The sequence below is a fragment of the Myotis davidii genome, unplaced genomic scaffold, assembly GCF_000327345.1.
Source record: "Myotis davidii unplaced genomic scaffold, ASM32734v1 scaffold1187, whole genome shotgun sequence".
Taxonomy (NCBI): Eukaryota; Metazoa; Chordata; class Mammalia; order Chiroptera; family Vespertilionidae; genus Myotis; species Myotis davidii.
Genome location: NW_006299714.1, coordinates 2457358 through 2481049, shown reverse-complemented (window position 1 = coordinate 2481049; position 23692 = coordinate 2457358). Strand labels below are relative to the sequence as shown.

Sequence of the window (23692 nt, the reverse complement as noted above, 5' to 3'; positions counted from 1 at the left end):
AGCTACCGTTTCCCCCAAAGTGGGACAGATAAAATAAGATAAAGTCCTGAAGGTCGAAGGGTCATGTCTCATTTTGGGAAAGGATTGAAAGAAACTGTACTTTAACACAGTAGGGATTTGGATCTTGGAGAAAGTAGAAAGAAACCTTCCAGGTACAGGAAGTCATGTGGCCAAAGCAGGAAGACAGGAAAATGGTAAGCTTTTGCTAAGCACTGCATCAAAGAGTTTAATTAGGGTCGATGCGAAGGGAACGGGGAGGCCAAGTGTAGCAGTGGCTGATGTTAAGAAGACTGATTGCTGCCCTGACCGGTTTGACTCAGTGGATAGAATGTCGGCCTGCCGACTCAAGGGTCCCAGGTTCGATTCCGGCTAAGGGCATGTACCCTGGTTGCAGGCACATACCCAGTAGGGAGTGTGCAGGAGGCAGCTGATTGATGTTTCTCTCTCATCGATGTTTCTAACTCTCTATTCCTGTCCCTTCCTCTCTGTAAAAAGTCAATTAAAATATATTAAAAGAAGACTGATTGCTAAGCTGAGGGATGTAGACCTGGCTGAGGCACTGAGTGATAGTTACTGAAGATCTTTAGGGCACACAGAATCATAATCAGAACAGTGCGTCAGGAAAGTGAATGGTACCTTGGTTGCAGGCACATCCCCAGTGGGGGGTGTGCAGGAAGCAGCTGATCGATGTTTCTCTCCCATCGATGTTTCTAACTCTCTATTCCTGTCCCTTCCTCTGTGTAAAAAATCAATTAAAATATATTAAAAGAAGACTGGTTGCTAAGCTGAGGGATGTAGACTTGGCTGAGGCACTGAGTGATAGTCACTGAAGATCTTTAGAGCACACAGAATCATAATCAGAACAGTGCGTCAGGAAAGTGAATGATAAGCCACACCTATTTCAAAGTAAAAAATTAAGTCGAAATTCAAATATTCATTATGCCCCAAAATAGGTATTAAGTAAAGTCAGTGCCTGCTAATTTTCCTCTTTTGTTTTTTTTTAACTGAATTAAGTGTGAATCACTAAATGGCAGGTACTTTTCAGTCTCACTGTGTCTCCATCTTCGTGACTCTGGAAACAGTGATGCTAATTAAAGATCTTACATGAACTCTAGATACCAGTTTTCCACTGACCCCTGAAGGTCCTACAGCCAGGCCAGCCCTACCTATGAGTCAGGCAATCGTGACATCTCATACAGCTTCCTGATGAGGCCTCTTTCCTGCCCGGGTTCTGGCCATTTGAAGAGCCATGCACCTTTGAGAAGTGCCAGAGGGCATTTGCACAAGATCCAGAGGCGTCAGTCACTTGTGGTCGTTGTTAAAAATACTGCAGTTAAAGCTGCAGCTGAAAGAGCTGTACTTCAGGTAGCTCTTGGCAGTTCAGCTAGGAACTGCTCTTGGAGAGCTAGCCAATTTATCATGGGAACAAGGTGATAAAAGTAAGAACGGCTAAGACCATAGCACTTCACAGCTCCTTTACCAATGAAAAAGGTCACTTTTCCTAACTGAGTCTCTAGATCCTGTAAGTTTTTAATAAGTAAAAACCAAAGATCAAAGGCAGCAGCTTCAGAATGTAGGTAAAGGAAGGCTAAGAGCAGCTACACATTTGAGTAGAGGGAGCATCTTTGTCTTAAAACTCTTCCCAAGACATCCTTGGACTGTCCGTCAGTCACCAGGGGCCTAGTTCTGAATTGTGTGACCTTGGATGGATTTTTTGTTGTTGTTAATCCTCACCTTAGGATATATTTTGATTGGCTGCCTCCTGCACGAGCCCTGACCAGGCTTCAGCCTTGAGGAGTAGCCTGCAACCAGGGTACGTGCCCTTGACCAGAATTGAACTTGGGACCCTTTGGTCCAAAGGCCGACGTTCTGTCCACTGGGCCGAACCAGCTAGGGCTTGGGTGAATAATTTAACCTCTTTGAAAACTAGAGTGCTCGTTTATAAAATGAAAATTATGCCTTCCATACAGGGGTGATTGTGAGGATGAAATGATTCCATGACTTGTGTTTGCTTCAAAAGTAATACAAGAAAGAAGAAGAGATCAGGATATAAATCAGAATTGATCATTAGGCAGCGATTGTTGACACAGAGAACCAGACACCTAAAAGCTCATTACATTGTTCGGTCTACTGTACTCTGAAATATGTTTGAAATTTTCCATAATTAAAATGTTTTTAAAAGGTGAAATCAGTCAAAATGTGTCTGTAAGGAACAGTATATGTCAAAGGACTAAGGAGTTGGGATAGATTTTGCTCTAAGATTGCCAAATACTTTGAATGCCAAATGGAGTATTTTGCTTTGGGGAAGATTGTTTTCAATGATAAATGAGTTGGACTAAAATTGTTATTTTTCTGTGTGATCATAATTTGAAAATGTCTGCACATACTCTATCACATCGTAGGGTCTACTTATGAGAAAAATGAAAGAAACAAATTTGAACTTTAAGTTCATAAAAGATAATCACATTGAGAGAATGTGAAATATTTTTGTGTGTTGGAAGTTGCATATGATTATTGTTATTTCTCCTTCAAATATATTCAGGTTTACATTATTGGGAAGACATCTGGACTTCTTGGTGTTTTTTATTTGTTCTCAAATTTTATTTTATTAGGAAAATGCTGTTTCCATTTGAAAGATGGTTATACTGCTTTACTTTGGCGTACAAGAGCAATTGTTTTAACTCAGCACAAAGGCTGAGTATTTAAACATGCTCAAAGAATGTTCATATCAGGCCGTGTGCTGTTTGTGATTCACATTTCAGGATCTAAGGAATTTTAATTCTACTGAGATTTAGCTAGTAGTTTAGAAAAAGGATTGATTATACATTAGGATAATTAGGCTTACTTTCAAGAACTGCTCGCACAATCTCGAAAGTGGTTTAAATACATTGAATATCATTTTGATGTATTTTAGAAAATGCGACTTTCCTTGCAGTAGGTGTCGTCAACCACAGGAATCTTCAAGTTGGGGAATATATAAGCTGGGCTGTGAAAAATTCTCCATAAGGTTTAGGGCCACTTAGATAATTTTAAGTGAATGACTTTCCACTTCCTTTAACTCCCTGCTAATTATCCTTTCACACCTAGTCTTTAATACAATATTTCCCTCCTCGTATGATAGAAAGTTCTAACTTTCTAACTCTCACCCAGAGTGCTAACACCTTTGAGGGTGAAGAAGGGAATGTGAGGGGGACAGAGGGAAGAGTTCAAAGTATTGGTGTCCTGTTAAGAACTACATGACTATAATGATTGGATAACACATTCTTCTGTGTATTGGGTGATTATAAATCCTATCGCTACAAACAAAAATGAAGAACCTAATGCATTTGTCTAATGATGTATCATTAAAAAATATTTGGTGAAAGATTATTAAGTGATTTGGGCATGCGATTCAGAAGGAGTTCAGAGAATTTGTGGCAAAAGTTCATTTACTTATTTACGCAGACAAGATTTCTCAGCACTAACATTTATAAAAGCAAAAATTGGGATAGTACTGATGCTAAACTATTTTAGCAATAAGTAATATGCACTGACAGATTGTGAATTAGTGGTGAAAAAATTGTCTCATCAAGAGAGGACATTTTAAGAAACTGTTACCCTCGTTTAATAATCATAAAATCTGTAATGTGTTTTTGATGTTTTGATCAATTGTGTTTGAATAATTATAATGATCATTTCAACCAGAAGATTTATTTTTGGATAATTAAAGCTTATGTTCTCAGGAGGTCTATAAACCTTTTTTAAATTTATATTTTTGTGGCAGGGAAATATGATATGGTGATCAATAAAAAACACTCAAGCATAAAATTGTATTACATTAAGATAAAATTATGTGGGGGAACTGGTATAGAAATAAAAATGTAAGTGGAAAAATTGCCAACGTAAAATTCCTATTACAAATTTCTATTTTCAAAGTTTATTTGTGTATTTTTAAGTGGCGGATATCAATTTACATGTACTATTTAGATTCCATTGGATAGTCAAGAATAGTGGGACAGTTATATTTTAAAAGCTAGTATCCTCATATGTGGGAAATTACACACTGTGTGACCACTTAAACCTAGGGAAAAGCTTAGCTCTTGTAACACAGGAAATTATTGTGTCAGGAGTGTGAGTAAAGGTTGGTAGCCCACTGGTCCACAGCATGTTGGATGCTGCACTGGGTCTGGAAGGAACAGTCTGCGTTTGTACAGTCCCCATCGCATCTAACTGGAGACGCTGCCTTTTGTTCACTAGGACGGTCTGACGCCGCTGCACTGTGGAGCCAGGAGCGGCCATGAGCAGGTGGTGGAAATGCTGCTCGATCGAGCTGCCCCCATTCTTTCAAAAACCAAGGTAATTTCTTCCTAGGTTTCGGGCCATTCGACTGTGCTTAGCTTTGAATCCCTTTCCTGGTTATTCCACACAGCCTTTTGAGTTATGCAGAAAATGCCATCGTTTCCATGTAAGCAGTTAGAGTGGCTGTGTTCACCAAATCTCTGGAGAACCTCAAAATCAGTTTGGGCTGACGAAGCCTTTGGTAAGAAGACGTTCTACCACAACGCCATTTCTGCGTGTGTTGTTTTTGTGTGCTTTTTATCAGGAGCACTTAGTGCTTACTCTACTCTGTGATTGCTTGTTGGGGAAGGAAAGACTATAAGGTCTAGATTCTCTAAAGTCTAGCTGCTGGCTCTCTTTCATCAGCCTCTTGGTTTATTTCATGAATGTTCACAGACTAGTAACGAGGCCAGGATGCCATTTGACGGATAGAGTGGGAACTTTGGAAAGGTGGCACCTGGCTTGGTGCCACAGGGAAGGTTCACATGTCTGAGAAGAATACACGTGGATTGCCTGGAAACAAAAATGTTTTACTAAGTGTCTTCTAGATTTTTTAATGGTAAAACCATTTGACCGTATTTCAAAAAGGGGAATATTTGTAAATAAATTTTGGAACTACCTCATAGTCACCAGTATTTTTATTAATCAATGATTTTGAAAGCTCTATGGAGCTTTATAAAAAGCTTTAATCTCCCAACATTACCAAAACAAAGAAATTACATGTAACTCCTGTTTGCACCCTAATCAGTGTTTCCTACTCTAGTGAAGATAGACAGGGGGGAGGTGGTCTCAACAATTCCATCACTCATTTGAAATGCAGAGTTTAGATTGGCAAGCTCTGGAGGTACTATCCTACAGAAGTAAACAGCCATAATTTCTTATTGTAGTGCTGACATCTGGGTCTCTTGGGTGCTTTCACCTAAACTACCTACCTGTTCCTTTTCCTTGCATATGGTCCATATCTGTCTATCTTTACACCCACCGCTGTCTTCTGAGTCACAGCATCTCTCGCTGAACCGTTGTAATAGCTTCATTGCTGGTTCCCCATTTCCCTCCTTGCTTCTCTACAATCCAGTTTCCATTTTGCAGTCAGAGTGGCCATATGAACTGTCCAACCAAGTCATGTCAACCTTGTGCCTAAAAACCTGAGTAATTCCCATTTTTCTCTTTAAAACTAATTTTTATTTTATCAAATAAATCTATCATCTTTCTTCTCCTATTGTTCATTTCATTATCTATTGATGGGTTTTGTGGGTTTTTTTTTTTTTTCAGAGAAATCTCCTTATTTTTTCTTCTATGCTTCTTTTCTTAAAGCATTCAGCTCTTGTTTTATGGAAATAATATTTTACGTCACCTTCTGAGGACATTTAAGGTACCTTCTCTTTAGTGTAATTCTCCCTCTCATATGTCCGTAATTCCTCCGTTGTCTTATTTTCTCTCTGTTGGCTTTGGCTCACTCTTTCATGTGCGTTAGGTCGTGGCAGGTTGGAGGGTCCTCTAAGGTCAGGATAAGGTGTTCTTTTCTCTGGGAAGATCCATTTTTTGAGAGACTGAATTCTCCAACCTTTGATATGTACACTGGGTGAGTAATTTACAGCAGCGATTTTCAAATTTTTTCATCTCATGGCACACATACACGAATTACTAAAATTCTGTGGCACACCCAAAATATATTGTTTGCCTATCGGACAAAAAAAAATAGGTATAATTTTGATCCATTCACACTGGATGGCTGTTGTTGTGTTGACTATTCTCATGTCTTTCTTTGACAATATATGGGGGAAGAGGTCAGTGCCCCTGGCTAAATGGACAGGTATGACATGTTTTAAAAATTCATGCTGTACACCAGTTGAAAATAGTTGGTTTACAGTAGGAAAAGGGGCTGTCAGTGTCCCTGTCCTGTATGCATACTTAAATCCTAACAATGATAACTCATACTTATAGAGTGATTACTGCATACCAGTTTCTAAGCACTTTACATAATATATTATCTCCTCCCAATAGCTCTATAAGATCCTAATATTACTATTATACCCTTTTTATAGATTAGAAAACTGAGACCCAAAGAAATAAAGTAGCTTCCTCACGACACCTCAGCTAGTGGCAGAACAAGAGTTGGAAGCAGGCAGGCTGACTATAGACACCGGGCAACACCTGTACTGTGAGCACCTGGGCTCAGTCCAGAGCCTCACCACTGCTCTCTGCTCTGCCTGGGCCTCTGCATCCAGAGTCTTTCTGGCTTACTTTCTCCAGAGACTAAACCTCTGGCTTCCTGCATGGGGGCAGGCATCTGGCTTTGCTGGGTTGGAAGGGCCTGGAGACCTGACAGCTCTGTACACAGGGGAACCAGTCCTACTTTCTCAGCATTAAGCCTCATCTCTATCTTTTGAGAGTACTGTGTATCCACATCCCCTGCCTTTGGGGCATCAGAGAGGCAAATCCATTGTCTTTATTACACCCAGTGGCAGGCTGGAGCCAGGTCATTGAGCCTATTGTGTATGCACATCTCGTCCCAGCTCCACCTCCAATAACTTGATGTTTATCGCTTGAAATTGGTCGCTGAGGTCTTGACATCATGGGATTGGCAGATACTATGGATCAGGGCCTTCTTTTCCAAAGAGCTGCTGTTAAACCTTTATCAGCACACCGCTGATTATACCCCTCCATGGACACTTAGGTTTCAGCCTTCTTTCTTCTGCTGGGTAAGTTATCACACTTACTAGTACATCCTCTTTTCATATTCCAAAAATGTATAGACAGTGCCCATCTATTTTTGTTTCCTATGTGTGTATGTGGCTTTGTGGGTGTGCGCGCATATACATGTACATTCCCTTATGGATTTTGCCTTTCAAATTCCTTTAATGCTTTTTCGTGAGCATTTGGGAAAAGATGGATAAACATATATGTCTAATTTATCACATTTACCTGCAAGCTTCCCGTGTCCTGAAAATAAATTCTTACTAGAACTTGACCACTTTTCTGCCTCATCTCCTCTCGCTGGGCTCCCTACCATCTTCCAGACAACTATCCTTAGCTTCATTTCGCTTCCTAAAATACACCAAGTTTGTTCTCATTTCCTGTTCTCTTAGACTGAATTCCCTCAGCCGGTCCCAGATCACTGCAGTCTCCACATGTTTTTCAACTCAAATTTCTTTTCAGCGCCCTTCTTCTTCATCATTGGTTTATTTGTTCTCTCTCTCTCTCTCTCTCTCTCTCTCTCTCTCTCTCCATTAAAATGAAAGCAAGAACTTTGATTAATTAAGTGTGGTACCCCAAGCACATAAACAGGTGCCTAACATATATGGCAGCCCTTCGGTAAATATTTGTTGAATGACTATGAAGTGAATAAATGCATTCCTAACTGTAAGACCGTCTGTCTAATTCTTCAAGACTCATCTTTCTGAGCTAAGAAAACCCACCACAGTGGACCCGTATTTTCAGCTTGACGAAGGTGCCATGTGTAATAAGACCCCTCTCCACAAGGCAAATGACCTTTACTTTCTTCTCGTCTTTCCCCGGTGACCTATGCTACCCGCTCGTGTGTGATTAGCTTGTGTATCCTTAGAGAGTTGCCCTCGTTTACTGACGTTGCTTTCCTTTTCTGCTCTCCCTAAGTCACTAGTTCTCTCAGATTTTGTTATTTTGTTTATTGCATGTGTTCCTCAAAGACTCTATCAAAACCTAAAGCAAAGGAATGTTTTGACAGGAAATGAAAGAGTGCATGTGCTCGGGTGGGGATGGCAGTATCGCAAATGAGAACTGTCCCCATCCTTTTCTGCACCTTAGTTTCTACTTTGGTTCAAAATGTTTGCAGGGAATTTTTTAGATAGAAGTATCCTGCCTGACTGACATTGTATTTACATAAATATTTAAATTTACATAAATATTTATGGAGCTCTTTCTATACGTGCAAGGCTCTCTGCTGGCCAGTATGGGGAAATTATAACCCATGGACCTCTTGCTTTCAAGGAAGTTGATATATATGTCAGTGAGTGAATGATGCCAGGAGAGTGGCCAGAGGAAGGCTTGAATTTTTTTCTTACCTTGAACTTCCGTTTTATGTTATTCGTCAATAAATTAGGGGAAATAACTTGTCCTAGAGCAGTGGTCGGCAAACTGCGGCTCGCAAGCCACATGCGGCTCTTTGGCCCCTTGAATGTGGCTCTTCCACAAAATACCACGTGCAGGCGCACATGTACAGTGCGATTGAAACTTCGTGGCCCTTGCGCAAAGTCGCAAAGTCGGTATTTTGTGGAAGAGCCACACGCAAGGTGCCAAAGAGCCGCATGTGGCTCGTGAGCCGCAGTTTGCCGACCACTGTCCTAGAGGATTCAGTAATACTTGGTTCATCAGTGCATACTTACCATGCCATTATTTTCAAAGTTTACTGATGACCACTTTTTTGGAAACTGAGTTTACTGTCACTTCCCGCCCCCCCTAAAATATGTTAAATTATGTTACATTAATTAACAGGGCCTTTCTTGATGACTGGATTCTCTAGGAATTTCCCAGGCTCCTCCAATTTGCCTACACATTTAAAGGAAGCATGTTTGAAAAGACTGACAACTTTTTAATTGTTTTATTTTTAACTTACAGCTGACGTCCAATATTATGTTAGTTCCAGAATGACATAATACCTTGTTTTTTGTCTTCATTAGGAAACTCACTGAATACTGAGTGCCAATCTAATCTTTTAAGGTTTTATTTACCTGTGAACCCATTCATGTCTTCTCTCAGCTCTTCACGTGCATTTCTGACTCGTTCCTATTGCGCATAATTAACTGTGTCATTGAACCCCATTGATTTAAACTAACTGCGGCAAGCTTCAGTTAACGGCTTGGTCACTGCCTTGCCTTTCCTCATTATAGACACATGGGGGTGCCAGATTAATGGGAAATGAAAAAAAAATGTGCCTTTCTACATTGACGTGAGATGAAATGTGTTCTTGCAAGCAGGCCTTTTTATTCACTGAATCAATATAGTATTCAATACCAAGTATTAGCAATTCGTAAGGACAAAAGGAAAGCCTACTAGACACCAGCCTGTTCCTGCTTTTGTTTCATCTTTTTCAGTCTGAAAAATTAAGAATTCCAATTCACTGGGAATGCAATAAATAATGGATTTTAGTGCAACTCATACTTTTAAAATCAGAAAAAGAAATTATCTTTGAAAATGTGTTGATTTCTATTGATAGAAGAATTCAGAGGACTAGTTTTAAAAGTTCAAAACTGTTGTCAAAACCTTTTAAACAATAGAAGGTATTTCTGTATGAAAAACTAGAGTTTTTAATCTGTTCATATCTGTGCTGTATTTTGTGTCTGGCACATTTTTTATTAAAAGGCAACATGATAAACTCTGATTCTCTTGTGTGTTCCAGAATGGACTGTCCCCACTGCACATGGCCACGCAAGGGGATCACTTGAACTGTGTCCAGCTTCTCCTCCAGCATAACGTGCCTGTGGACGACGTCACCAACGACTACCTGACCGCCCTGCACGTGGCCGCCCACTGTGGCCATTACAAAGTCGCCAAGGTTCTCTTGGACAAGAAAGCTAACCCCAATGCCAAAGCCCTGGTGAGTGGCTTGGCCAAAAGGTCCAGATGTTGTCCGGCCGAGGACATGCTACCTCTGTATGCGAAGGGATTGCTTTTGAGGAGGTAAAAATGGAAGGTCTAATCAAACTAAGTGCATGTCTCCTCAACTTTTTCAAGTCTCCTTCTGGGGAATCTACAAAACCTTCTAGTTCTGACACCAACAAGGCTTGTGGGGTTTGGTCATTAACACCCATTAGAGTCACACTAGTGATTCTCTCATGCAAATGAAACCCAAAGACCATGCAAGTATAAAATTCCTGAGGTGGTCAACCTTATCTTACTGTAGGAAACTTTATAATCCAATGAATTAAAAGTGTTTTCTGAGGCAAAATGAGAAAAAAGAAAAACACATTATCTTAAACATGAGAAGTCTACGAATTCATGAGCTAAAATGCTATGTTAACCATGTGAGTTAATGAAGTATGGCCTGTCGTCTACACAAATCTCAATGTTGGTCTAGCCTGTAGTCTTAACTCCTAAAATGATTTGCTATTTTAACCCTTAGCTCTGTATGGTAATTTGGTTTTCTCAGCAGGATGGTGTTTGTTGTCTTAGGAAAATAAATGGTCCCAATTTAGTCGGCTGTTTAAATTTAGTTCAGAAGAAGCACCCACATTTAGGAAAAACTAACTCACCAAATGCTCCGGAGAGCCTGTGAGTGAATTCATAACTTTGAGCTGAAGGCTGCCATCCAGTCAGCCCTGGTAGGGAGGGTCCCTGCTCCTTTCCAGCTGTGGTCACCCTGGCTGAATGGATCTGCTGTCTGGCTCTGAAATCCGGGGTGGGCAGCAAAGAATGAGGAGAGGGGAGCTCTCCAGACGCCAGGCAGCTGCGTGACCATAGTCGTTCTAAGTGCTTTTCTCAGAGCAGCATGTCGAGAGCTGTTGACCTGCCCCGTGTATCAAACATATCTTTAAATTCTGGGAAGGGAGGAAAATAAATTAGCAGTCATGACTCATTTTCCATACAAGAAAAAAAAGCCTTAAAACAGGGTGTGGCCTCTCACTGTCATTTTCCTCTGACTCGAAAGATTTCGCAACACGTAAAGGCTGGAGCCAGTCGTCCTGGCGTGGACTCTGGCCAGGTAAAGGGAAGCACCTGCTGTGACTTTGACCCACGCTTTTAGAGTGGACCCCGGAACGTTAGATAGTTCTCTGTGGCAACCAAAAGACGCTCCTGGTCTCGAGGATGAGGCAGTAGGATTTGGTAGGTGATTTGTTTTAAATAAGCAGGTCCTTTTATCAGATTAAATATTAAACCAAACGATCCAAATAATGTTGGGTTGGGGAACTTTCTGCTTCCTTGAATTAAGCACCTACTTGGATCTTAAAGCTGGAAGGAATGAACACCTTCTAGACCTGGCCTTGTAGTTGCCTTCCCATGTAGCAGAGAAGTCAGAATAGGCATTGGTGACCTTTGGGCTTTGAGGACAGGTGTCAGGGCCAGCTGTTTTTAGTCTGTGTTTGAAATGAGGGAGAGGAGGGACATAGTATTTGAAAGAGTGAATTCCAAAATGAAGTCATCTAAAGGAATAGAGTGACCATTCTGCCTTAGCTCCCAGGGATGGTGACCAAAAAAAATTTCACAATGACCAGAGCACCTTGGGCTCCTAGGACCAGCTAGGCTACTGTGCTTCCAGAAAAGGATCTGCGTTCTGCCTAGCGCCATGTCGTTACTGCTCTTTTCCAAATCTTTCCAGAAACACACGGTAGCAAAAATGTTGTACCACACTCAGTGGAATGGGATTTCAATGGGATGTAGTCAAGTGGATATGTGTGTCGTTGTCCCTTGCAGAATGGCTTTACCCCTCTTCACATCGCCTGCAAGAAGAATCGGATTAAAGTCATGGAACTCCTTCTGAAACACGGTGCATCCATCCAAGCTGTAACCGAGGTGAGAGGACTAGGACTGCTGGGTCCCCCGGTACTGAAAGGATAGCAGCCGGAGTCCCAGTGTCAGCCCCGACGACCAGCGAGTTTTGCTCCGTGTGATTGCCACAGTCTACTCTCTGAGCCTTTCACCCAAGGGGCTGCGAGTCCCGAGGAGAGCAGACATGAGCGCGGGTGGGTCAGTGCAGGTTCGTCACAGTGACTAGAAGCACAACCCCAAACAGGCTTCGCGCTCCTGGGGTAGGACTCCGTCCCTGAAAGCATCATTTATATGAAATCCTATAATGCAGTGCTTCTCAAAGGGGGGCGCTTTTGCCCCCAAGGGACATTTGCAATGTCTGCAGTTTGTTTTTAGTGTCACAGCTAAATGGTGCTACTGGCATCTAGTGGACGAGGCCAGAGATGCTACTAAACAGTTGACAATGTACAGGCCCGACTCCCACTGAAAGGAATTATCTGGCTCAAAATGCCAATGTGCCAATGAGCTGAGAAACCCTGCATAATACAGCCTCTGTGTGTTTGAAAAGTGTGGATTACTCTCTGTAAAAACTCAGAGTTAATGCAACAGAGTGAAGGACTAGCTCTAGATTTCTTTTGTACAAACCAACACAGAACTCAGAAAAAAAGGCCCATCAGGATAAGGGCTAAGCCTTCAACACAGCCGGGCCGGCCTGGCCTCTACTCTCCAGACTCCTCCCAGTCCCCACCCCATCCTAACACGAGGTCTCTGTGGATTCTACCCCTCAACACTGCCCTAGACTGGACACCCTTTCGTTCATACCTCTCTGCTCCCTCCGTGTGTCACACACCCACTTCCCCAGGCTAATCCCGCACATCCTCCAGGACCAGATCTAGGCCACCTTCTCCGGGAAACCTCCCCTCACCCCCTGACCTGATCCTGGACCTCTCCCCAGGATCACACTACTGCTGTGTGTACTTCCACCAAAGCACTGACTCAGCCGCTTACTTATGACCCAGCCAGCCCCCTGCCCCCTAGAACCTCCAGGCTCCTTCTGGGCAGCCGTGAGTCTTGCTGGTGTTTCTATGCCCACAAGGCCTGGCCCATAGGAGATCATTCAGAAAGGCTTGTTGATTGTATCATAAAGACGACGAGATTTGAGGCCAACATAAAAGCTGAGATCTAGTCCAGTGATTCTCACATTACCTCATTCTCTGATCTAATCTAGTGGCCATTATAGCATTTGCCTTAATTATATCACCTCAATGTGTAATATTCATATAGTTAAAAATCAAATAACTGAGACTGTTAATGTCGATTTGCTCATTTTGGCAGAATGGCTTTGTGTTAGGCTCCATGATCTTCCACGTGTAATATAAGGAATGTATGCGGAGTGCGTGGGAGTCCTTGAAGACCAGAGAGGATTTGAAATAAGAGTCAACATTTTACTAGCACATCCTGTCTGGATTTGTGACACTCAAAATGTTTTAAAAATCACATGGCCGAAAATATTAATACTGATTTACACTTTTATCAGTCTCATGGCTTCATGGTAGACACCCTGTTTTACAATCATAAAGTAGTAAGCTTATTCTCAGTGCGTGGAAACCCCTTTTAAAGATTAGAATGTACTCTGGAGTAGAAGTGGAGTCTTGACTGATGTTGGAATAAATGCCCAGAGATGCCAGCTGGTGAGGAGACGGTCCCAGTGCCAGCCCTGCGCTCCCCATGAGCTCTGACCACCAACCCAGACCCGCATGAGGGCTTCACCTTGCACACACTTTGACGACTCCCCCTGCTGACGGAAAAAGGGCTCCATGTTATAACAAGTCTTTTCCCGTTTTTCCTCAGTTCCCACTAGTTGAAATCGGTGCAACCAGAATTCTTCGCCTTCTTTCTTTTACCTACCTTTTACCCTAGAGAATTTCTTTTACCTTTTTTTTTATATTATTCAAATTTCTATGGACATTTGCTATCTCCTTCTCTCTCCTTAAAAGAGTCAGCTTTTTCTAGCCATTTTAAGTATTTTTACCAAATTAGGATGTTCATGTTGTAAGTGGAATTATATTCTGAAAAATTAAAAATGTAATCATTTCATGTAAAAAGCAGAAGTGTTATGAGTTGTGTTGTATGTCGGCTTTGAAGCAAACTTAAAAATGAAGGTCTAGCCCAGCCCGTTTGGCTCAGTGGGTGGATGGGTGGGTGGATGGGTGGGTGGGTGAATGGGTGAATGGGTGGATGGTAGGCGGCGGTTGGGCAGGCAGGCAGAGAAACCCTTTTTATGATAAGACTACAAACCAACATTTCCCTCTTCTATCCCCAGTCGGGCCTTACCCCAATCCATGTTGCTGCCTTCATGGGGCATGTAAATATCGTATCACAGCTAATGCATCATGGAGCCTCCCCAAATACCACCAACGTGGTAAGTATCCTTTTCACAGAGAACGGCCAGTTGTGAGTATTTACTAAACTGGCAAAGTTTGCTCTTACCTATTTTTTTGTTGTTGTTGTTATAAGTAAATTAATTGACATCACAGTAGTATGAACACACCAGACCACAAGCATAAAAATGGTAGTTGGACCCATGAGTGCCAAAGGAGTAAAAATAAAACCAGCAACGTTCTGGTCAGAAACAGCAAGCCAGAAGTTTCCTGTACACCCACCCTGACGGTGTGCCACCAACAAGGGTCTCTACTAGCAACCAGAATCAGCACCGAAACAGACCAGCTTCTCAGTGAAATACAGGCTTTCCTGGCACTAACACCATGGGGAGGTTTTACCATATCCTGAATTATATGGTAACTTACATCCTCAAGATCTTTCCAATAAACACATTAGCAAGTTTCATGTGAAATATGTCTTTGTTATATATCACTTATAGGAGATAATATATTTTATTATTACTTTGTTTCTCTCTATCTATGTCTTCTATACTATTTTCATTTTTTGTTGTTACATAAATGAATAATCCGAATTAAATTCTCCGTAATGAAATGGAGGGTTCTTAGTGGCAAAGAAACTGACCCCTTGGGTTAATGCCCGAAGGCCAGGAGGCTGATCTGATGAGGTGAAGCGGAGAATGCACACCGGCAGCCAGCAAGCCCATTCGGGCCCTCCTGTGCGTCTGTGTTGCCCATGCAGCACTTTGGTTTCTGTTTTGTTTTCCAGTCTGGTTTTGTGGCCAACGTGGAAGTGCACACAAATAGCCAGGCTGCCCCTCCTTTTGAATAGGAAGGCGTGGCTCCCTGCACAGCCCCACAGCTGCCTGCACACCTCACGTAGTGGCTGCCACCTTCGGGCAGGCCCCCGGCTCTTCTCCTGAGCTCTCCCCACCTGCCCTCTCCACTCATGTACCCTCCTCTCCCCCTATGAGCATTCACCTTTCCACCCTCAAGGAGGCCACTTGAGGGTTCCTGGACAGCACTTCTGACACTGTCGATAACTAGGCCCCTCGGCTTATACCAAAGTCCTTCCTTCCTGGATCAGGTTCCTCTGAAATTCTTGGGCCTTTCATCTCCTGTCTCTCCTAGCCTTCACTAAGGAAGTGTTTGGGACTTTTTATCTATAAAATATGAAGCCGACATCATAAGCTTCATGCAGGTGAAGCAGGCCGCTCTTCTGCGGAGCTGCAGTAACTTTGTTCCGACTCTTCTTCCCCAGAGAGGAGAAACGGCGCTGCACATGGCAGCTCGGTCCGGCCAGGCCGCAGTCGTGCGGCATCTGGTGCAAGACGGAGCTCAGGTAGAAGCTAAAGCAAAGGTCAGTGCGATTCCTGGAAGCATTTGCTATTGATGGGGAAAGTATGGATTTCAATAAACCCTTTAAATGGATGCATGCCGTCTTCCAAGAATACTTCTGTAACGTAGTGAGCAACCTCCACCGGAAAACATCTCTACCCAAGTGACATTGTAAAAACATCCCTTCCCTGTGCAGTTGTCCATTCAGTTATTTAACGGGATTAAATAGAACAGGCACAGGGTGCCAGAAGGAACTTCGTGTCCTTGGCACATGGATGGTCCTGAACAGATTAAGAAACAAACCGAGACAAGGTCCAGAGTTCTTCACACTCTGTAGAGAGGGGCTTATGCACAGGCTTCGAGGATAAGCACAGTTTGGAAGCATCACTGAGCTCATTTGATTGACTCGCAGGCCAGCTGTCACAGCCACAAAGGAAAAAGGAAGTTTTAACTTTTTCTCTACAAGTTGTGAAACCATAAACCCTGGGACGAAGGTCAGAGTTGCTTCAGGGTTCTGCCTTTGCATGAAAAAAGGAACTCCAGGGTTAAATTTGAATGCTTCGTCCTGGCCTGGTGTCCGGCCCCCAGAGGAAACCCACTTTCCTGTCACTATTCAGGATGTATAGTTGGTCTGGCTCTTCAAAATGGCAGTTCAGGTCAGGAATTGTCAGTAAACCCATCAATACCTTAATCATTTCCTGTCAACATACAATACATGCATGTGTATTTATTTGCTATTTATTTCTGTGATCTGTAGTTCCTAGTTTGGGGTGGAGAGGAAATAGATATCCGTGAAGCAGTGGGAATGCAGAATATTTATAACCGTTGGTAATTTTCTCTCGGTGTGTTCAGCTGTCTCACCCATATCTAATTAAATCATAATTGCTTTTTATCAACATCTATCTAGGCTTTCCAAAGCTTTCAACTCAGTATTCTTTGGGGGAAATACAGCCTTTCCTGTCATGCTCATTTTTTACCTGTGAACATATTTATTGTATAATTAAAGTAATTAGTGCACATGTAGTACAAATTAGGAGAATAATTAGTGCAAACATACTACTGTGAGAATAAACCGAACTAGATCTGGGTAAGCATGAAGTCTGCAGGTGGAGGCGAAGGTTGTGGCATTCTAAGCAGCAGACTGTAAACCTCAAGTGTCCAGTGTTCTGTGGCACCGGTTAGTGGATGTTGTAGAGGATCTAGAGACAAAGGTCAGCGAACTTTATCTGTAAGGATCTAATATTCTAGGCTTTGAGGAGTGCAGCATTACTATCACAGCAGCTCAACTCTGCCATTGGAGCAAAAGCAGCCGCAGACAGTACATAAGCAAATGGGCATGTCTGGGTCCCAATAAAACTTTATTGACAAACAGGTGGCAGCTGGATTGTAGTTTTCTGACCCTTGATCTAGAGCAGTGGCTCTCAACCTTGGCTGCACATTAGAATCACCTGGGAATCTTTTTAAAATCCTGATTTTTGGGCCTCATCCTCCAGAAATTCTTGTTTCTTTGTTACTAATGTTGTGGCCCCACCCCATAAGAAAGAAAGAGAATTTCCGGAGGATGAGGCCCAGAAATCAGGATTTTAAAAAGATTCCCAGGTGATTCTAATGTGCAGCCAAGGTTGAGAACCACTGGTCTGGAGGATATTGGTGAATCTACTTAATCAGTGAAGTGGAAGAGTTAAGAGAACTTATACTGCACCTTGAATGATAGAAAAACTCACACTTATGGGTGTTATTATTCGATATCAAGCATTGTGTCAAAGGAGTGGTTCTACCCATCAACTGAAATTGAGGATTTTTGGTTATCAATTTGTTAAGGAGGCAGCATGTATCATGGCTAGGAGCTTGACTTCCTCAGCCACACTGCCTGTGTTTGGACCTTGGTCTACCAGTTACTGGCTGTGTAACATGGGGTAGGTTAAGGATTCTGTGCCAGGTTTCCTTTTCTCATTTCCTCACATAGCAAAGGAGAGTAGTGATCTTGCAATTCATAGGACGGTTGTGATGATTAAAAAGGTACGGTAGGGGCAGTACTTACAGCCTGGGGCAGGTAGGGCCCAGGACATGTTTAGTGGTGGTGGTGGCAGTTGTAGAGTTTTATGAAATTTTCCTTTGGCAACTCTCTCTTTCTGTTTTCAGTATTCCTCTTCTTCCTCATAGCATCTCCCCTAATGCTTCCTGCTAGTAACATAGTAGGAAGGTTTGACCTTGCTTTGACCTTGACTCTCATCTTACTGCCTTTCCAAAGCAGTATCCTGTGCTGCACCCTCTTCTCTCCACCTTCCCTACATAAAGCATTTACCTGAACTTTTCCACATGCAAGCAGGGGATTTCTTTCTGGAGGAAAGAAAATGAGGAATAGATGCCTCTCTCACTTGGGCATAGGGACCTGAGGGACGGGACTTAGTGAGGGCCTCATTCATTTGGGTGAATTGTATAAGGTGCCCCTCCACTCGAGGCAGATGCAGCCTATGCCAGGATGTACAACTTGGCAAATAGAGGGTAGGCTGGCTTTCAGCCCCCATTGGCCCTGTTGGCTGGGAGCTGTTTTGCTGGTGTACCTGTACAGCCCTGTACTGCCCCCTCCCCCTCAACTCTTAGTGATGGGAAGACACCACCAATAAATTTTATCCCATATGATTGCGTTATAACTGATGGAAGTTTAATATTCCCTCCTAGGTATTTGAGGTTTACCAGGAATTATTTCCTTATCTCCCAAAAAAGGAGCCATTAGATATTAAAAACGGATAAAGTATGGCAGGTGGTAGTGGAAATAATTTATAGATAGAAATGTCTTCTATACTTTCATACTAATAGTTTGGTAGAAATGTCTTTAAGCTTAGGTTTAGCATCTCCACCCTTCTGAACCTTGAAGAAAAAATAAATGAGATTCTCTTTATTATTGAGTAAGAGTTGGACTTTAGTTTCTGATACCAGGCAATTTGCTAAATGTTTCTCAAGGGTCCCATTGTTTTCTCAGCTAATCGGCCTTGCATTTCCTCCTTGCCATTTAGGATGACCAAACCCCACTGCATATCTCAGCCCGACTGGGGAAGGCGGATATAGTCCAGCAGCTGTTGCAGCAAGGAGCGTCTCCAAATGCAGCCACAACTTCTGGGTACACCGCCCTCCACCTTGCAGCCCGAGAAGGGCATGAGGACGTGGCCTCATTCCTTTTGGATCATGGCGCATCTTTGTCTATTACAACAAAGGTATGAAAACAAGTCTTGGAATCCTACTCTGTCCCTCCAAATACATCCTCCTTGTAATCCCCAATGTGTCCTTACAATTTCTGCTGTGTTCTCCAAAATACATCCTCCTCAAAATTCCTTAGTACCTGTTCCCGGCAACAGGTACGGCGGTTGTATATCATCACCTACACTTGGGATCCCAGGGTAGTCCCAACACAGCCAGCAAAGCCCTGGACTGGGGGAGGGTAGTTAGGGTATGTGTAAGTTTGTGTGTGCCTGTGTGTCTGGCTTAAGTTTCTCAGTACATTATCTTCTAATGAAAACGTACTGATATCTAGAGTCAGATATTTCTTGAATGTTATTTGATAGATTTAACTGTTGGTTTTAAAAACACAGCCAGAGATTTCTCTAGCTGGGACCATGTATATAAACCACATTATCGAAGCTCAGTTGATTGATATTTTTATAATACTTTCAAATCAGGAGGAGAAATTTTTTTGGGGGGGAGGGATAATTTTTGTTTGTTATTGTCATTCCTTTTGTTACTATTGTGTTGTTTGACTTATGCTCTGATTTTTTTAAAATCTTGACTCTGATACCTTAGAATGGTAGTGTTCCACACACTTGCTCTGCAGATGCAAAATTTAGAGGTCGTTTTTTTAAAGTTACTTTTTAAACCTTGTAGGTGTGGTAGGAAGATAGCTGGAAATGGTGTTGCCCTATCTTATTTGGGTGCAGAGAAGAAGCATTAATGTGTAACCAATAAGCAAGATAATTACAATAATTATAAATACTTGGTAGTAAACTATCTGGAAAAAAAAATGATGACGACCTTAAACTTCACCTCCTGTGATTCTTTAGGCACTTCGGGAAAGTTGAGATGTAAGTTCCTGGATCTCATTCAATGTGTAAAACATTGGGGTTTTGAGTGCCCCAGCCCATTCACCAAGCCAGCTGCCCACTGGCTCTAGTTGGCTATAATCTCATGAGGTCAAATGTGTTGATGACCCTGCAGTCCCTGTCTCATGTTTGGGTCCCTCCCTAAAGGGAGAACTGCTAGATACCCAGATCCTTGTAGGAGTTGAGATCAAGGGAGATTAGTACTCAACCTCAGTGTCCAACTCTACACGTTTATTGGACTAGCACCTGGTGTTCTTATTCAGTTCAGTTCACCTGTGTGTGAGGACCTCTGGCTCCTACTCCTGAAGACTGGAACAAACATAAAGATATGTGCATACACGTGGAAAGGCAAAATGGGAAGAGAAAGGCTCCAGTCTGAAATTATGGGAGGACCAGATTTGCCCTGGATGTTCCCAAGCCCACTAAATCCAAATTGCACCTGGGACTCTGGAACCTATTCTTCCTACAACATGAAATCCCAAAATGGCCCTAGAATAAGCCCCAGATCCAGCTCTCCAACCTCATCCTGGTCTGAGGGCCACTTAGTCCCAGCGTCAGTGGCCTGCTGTGGCTCAGTCAGCGCACAGAGAAGTGAAATAAGATGCTCTTCCTTGTTGGTGAGGGGACTCTCTAACTGTCACCTACCAGTCTTGCCTCTTAGGTGCAGCCTTACCTGCTCCTCCTTAGAATAATTCATCAGTTCCAGAAGAGAGATGCCCTTGGGTCATTTCTATTGTTCATTATTTTTATGTTTCATTTTTCAGAAAGGATTCACTCCCCTTCATGTGGCAGCAAAATACGGGAAGCTTGAAGTAGCCAACCTCCTGCTGCAGAAGAGTGCATCTCCTGATGCCGCTGGGAAGGTAGGGGGTCACCAGCCACCCTGTATAACAGGCCACTTCCATGATAACAAAACACGCACTTGCTGTTATTCACCACCAGCCACCTACTAGTAAATGATAACCCTAGTTAAGTCTCATAGGACAAGGAACACTGGACATAGGTGAATGCTGGGGTCCAAGTGTTGTGGCAGCTGCAGTGTAAACTGCACTCCATGTTGTACCCGATCTAATCCCGTCTCCTAACTCTAGGCCTCGGATGTTAAGACACTGTTGACACTGGTTGTTTCTGCACGTGTTTTCAGAGCGGGCTAACTCCACTGCATGTAGCTGCACATTACGATAACCAGAAGGTGGCCCTTCTACTTTTGGACCAAGGAGCCTCACCTCATGCGGCTGCAAAGGTACCTGTAACTCGACGGCATGAGGACACTGGCGGGCAGTGCCCATCCATCTCTACCTCCACTTCCCCTTCCACAGAACTATATGCTCCTAGGGAATCTGTGCCTTCAGCTATTTAGTTACCTCATCTCGTAGATGCTCAATAAATATTTACTTGTCAGTTGATTTTCCTTGAAAATCCAGGACATCCTGGAGCCTGGGAAGGACATGAAGTTCAGGTACTCATGAGCCAGATGAGAAACATGAGTGCAAGAGAGTTCTGATTTGTCAGCGTTATAAAATACGTGCTGCATTTTCCCAGGCTGTAAAACAGTGCCTTCGAGTTATTTGTTTCATAAAATAAGTTGGGAGGTTTTGCTTATGTGTTTTTAATATTGCTAAAGGGAATCATTATTCTTATTGTTAAGGCATTTTTGAGCAGTTAGACAACCTAGATTTCTCAGAAAAGAGATGCATGGAGTGTATGGCTTTTTTATCCCTCTGGTATTTGGATTCGAGAGGTATTTATTGAAAGATAGGTAAACGGGAATATGCTTTAGGAAGTGCTGTATTTTTGTGCAAGTGGCTATGATCAGGAACCTTGGAGTGACACAAACCACAATCTAACTGCTGTCCAGTTCTTTCACTAAAGATTATTGGTTGAAGGAACTTTTAGCATCCCTAATGCTTTTTATATATCTTTGTTTTACACTTCCACTTTGGGAACCTACAGTGCTCTTCCTTAAACTTGGTGTTTAGATCAGTGATGGCGAACCTTTTGAGCTCGGCGTGTCAGCATTTTGAAAAACCCTAACTTAACTCTGGTGCTGTGTCACATATAGACATTTTTTGATATTTGCAACCATAGTAAAACAAAGATTTATATTTTTGATATTTATTTTATATATTTAAATGCCATTTAACAAAGAAAAATCAACCAAAAAAATGAGTTCGCGTGTCAGAGGTGACACGCCATCATTGGTTTAGATCAAACCTCTGGTACACACAGATCAATGAACTTGGGCTATTTTAGATTACTTTGGATACTTTAAAAGAACAAGTGTTAGATGCCTTCTCCATTTAGAGACTAGGTTATCTTTTGCAGGAATTTCTCCTCAGGACCTCTTTTTATGTCTTTCTCAACCATTTCCTGCTCCATCCTCTCCAGAATTTTACTCCATGAAATCTACAATTCAAAATCAAGCCCTCAGACTTGCTTTGCATCTAAATGCAGCTTTTCTTCCATAATTTCAGACTCTGACAAACATTCTTTCTCATAAAATAACCATGCCTTGACTTGATAAAAAAATATATATATATCTAAAAAGAAAGAAAACAAATAGCAGCATTATTCACAATAGTCAAAGGTGGAAGTGACCCAAGTGTCTATTGAAGGATGACTAGATAAACAAAATTTAGATTCTTCGTACAAAGGAGTATTATTCAGCCTTAAGAAGGAAATAAACGCTGACACATGCTGCCATATGGATGAACCTCAAAGACATTGTGCTAAGAGAAATAAGCCAGTTCCACACAGGACAAATATTGTGTGATGTCACTTATACAGAGACAGAAAGTAGAATGCGGTTTGCCAGAGGCTGAGGGGAGGAGGAAATGGGGAGTTAGTGTTTAGTGGGCACAGAGCTTCATTTTGGAGCTGGATGGTGCTAATTGTTGGAGAACAATTTGAATGTACTTAATGTATTTAAAAATAGTTAAAATGGAACGTTTTGTGCTATGTATATTTTACCACAATTTTTAAAACAAAATGTATAATGAAATGTAATGCTTTTACATTTCATTTCAGTTCATTTTAATATCCCTTTGAGCCTGGGCCACTTTTCATGTTGTAAATAACCCCAGGTTATTAATAAATTAATAATTAATAAGTGAACTATTTGTTTCTCACATGTGAGCAACCATTTTGACACAACTAGTGCCAAGCAGTTTGTAAGTACAATAAAATGAGTTCCAATCCACCTTTCCATCCACAAAATAACTTAAATCAGTAGTTGATATATTTGTGGTTGATTTTTTTCAGCTTTAAATTTGTCCAAGACTTTGTATTCATGGTTTTGCATCTGCAAAACATTTTTGACAAAGAATTAAAAAGCAGTTCTTGAACTAATTCCTTATAACAGCCCTTCAGCCTTGGGCTATCTTTTACAGTCAATTGAACACTGGCTTTTCTAAAGGGACATTCCCTCTCATTCCCACAGCACAATGGTCCCAAAAGAGCCTCTGTAATGCCATCTCTCCACATTTCTAACTATTCCCCCTTTCTAGGGCAGTGATCCTGGTCAGGAGCGTTTGTGTTTTTTTAGACTTTGATCCTGAGCAAAGGCACTTAGGGGTTGGCATCATTTGCTAATAAAAAGACCTAGCATAGTGGTTTAAATTGATGAGAGTCAGTTTTTCTTATGCCATTAACAGTCTTTTGGTTTTTCCCTCCAGAGGTTTTTGTTGCTTAGTCAGCCAGGTCTTGCAACCAGCAGGAAAGAAAGTCAGACAATAGGGTATTCCTGTAAGCTCCACCCAGCCATTTCTCTTTATATCTCATTAGCCACTTATTTTTGCAAGGGATGATGGGAAATGTAGTTTTTCACCTGGACAGAACACCAGAGTTTCATTTATTAAGGAAGGAAGGAAAAATGGACCTAGGGTAGGCAAATGGCGAGAGAGAGAGAGCTCAGAAACCTCTGAGTTCTGGCTGTGGTGAGAAACAAAGGACAAAGGCTCTAGAGGACATGATTAGCATTTGGTTAAGACAGCAATGACAATGTTAACTCTTCCTTAATTCACATGCTTGGTTCTCAGAGTATGTGATGCTTTCTTCTGACCTTTCTTCTCTTTTGTAGGATTGACAGTATGTTTTCTTAGC

At 42.1% G+C, this 23692-nt stretch overlaps 1 protein-coding gene across 4 annotated transcripts in view; it reads left to right on the top strand.

Annotated features, from left to right (window-relative positions):
* ANK3 (ankyrin 3, node of Ranvier (ankyrin G)) overlaps window positions 1-23692 on the top strand; it is a 198408-nt gene that overhangs the window by 50760 nt on the left and 123956 nt on the right. For all 4 annotated transcript variants that reach the window (XM_015571812.1, XM_015571814.1, XM_015571813.1 and 1 more), the window contains exons 7-14: window positions 4237-4335; window positions 9695-9892; window positions 11707-11805; window positions 14084-14182; window positions 15421-15519; window positions 18515-18712; window positions 20356-20454; window positions 20736-20834. In XM_015571812.1, the coding sequence (XP_015427298.1) occupies window positions 4237-4335; window positions 9695-9892; window positions 11707-11805; window positions 14084-14182; window positions 15421-15519; window positions 18515-18712; window positions 20356-20454; window positions 20736-20834 (990 nt within the window). The remainder of the gene's footprint in view (window positions 1-4236; window positions 4336-9694; window positions 9893-11706; window positions 11806-14083; window positions 14183-15420; window positions 15520-18514; window positions 18713-20355; window positions 20455-20735; window positions 20835-23692) is intronic.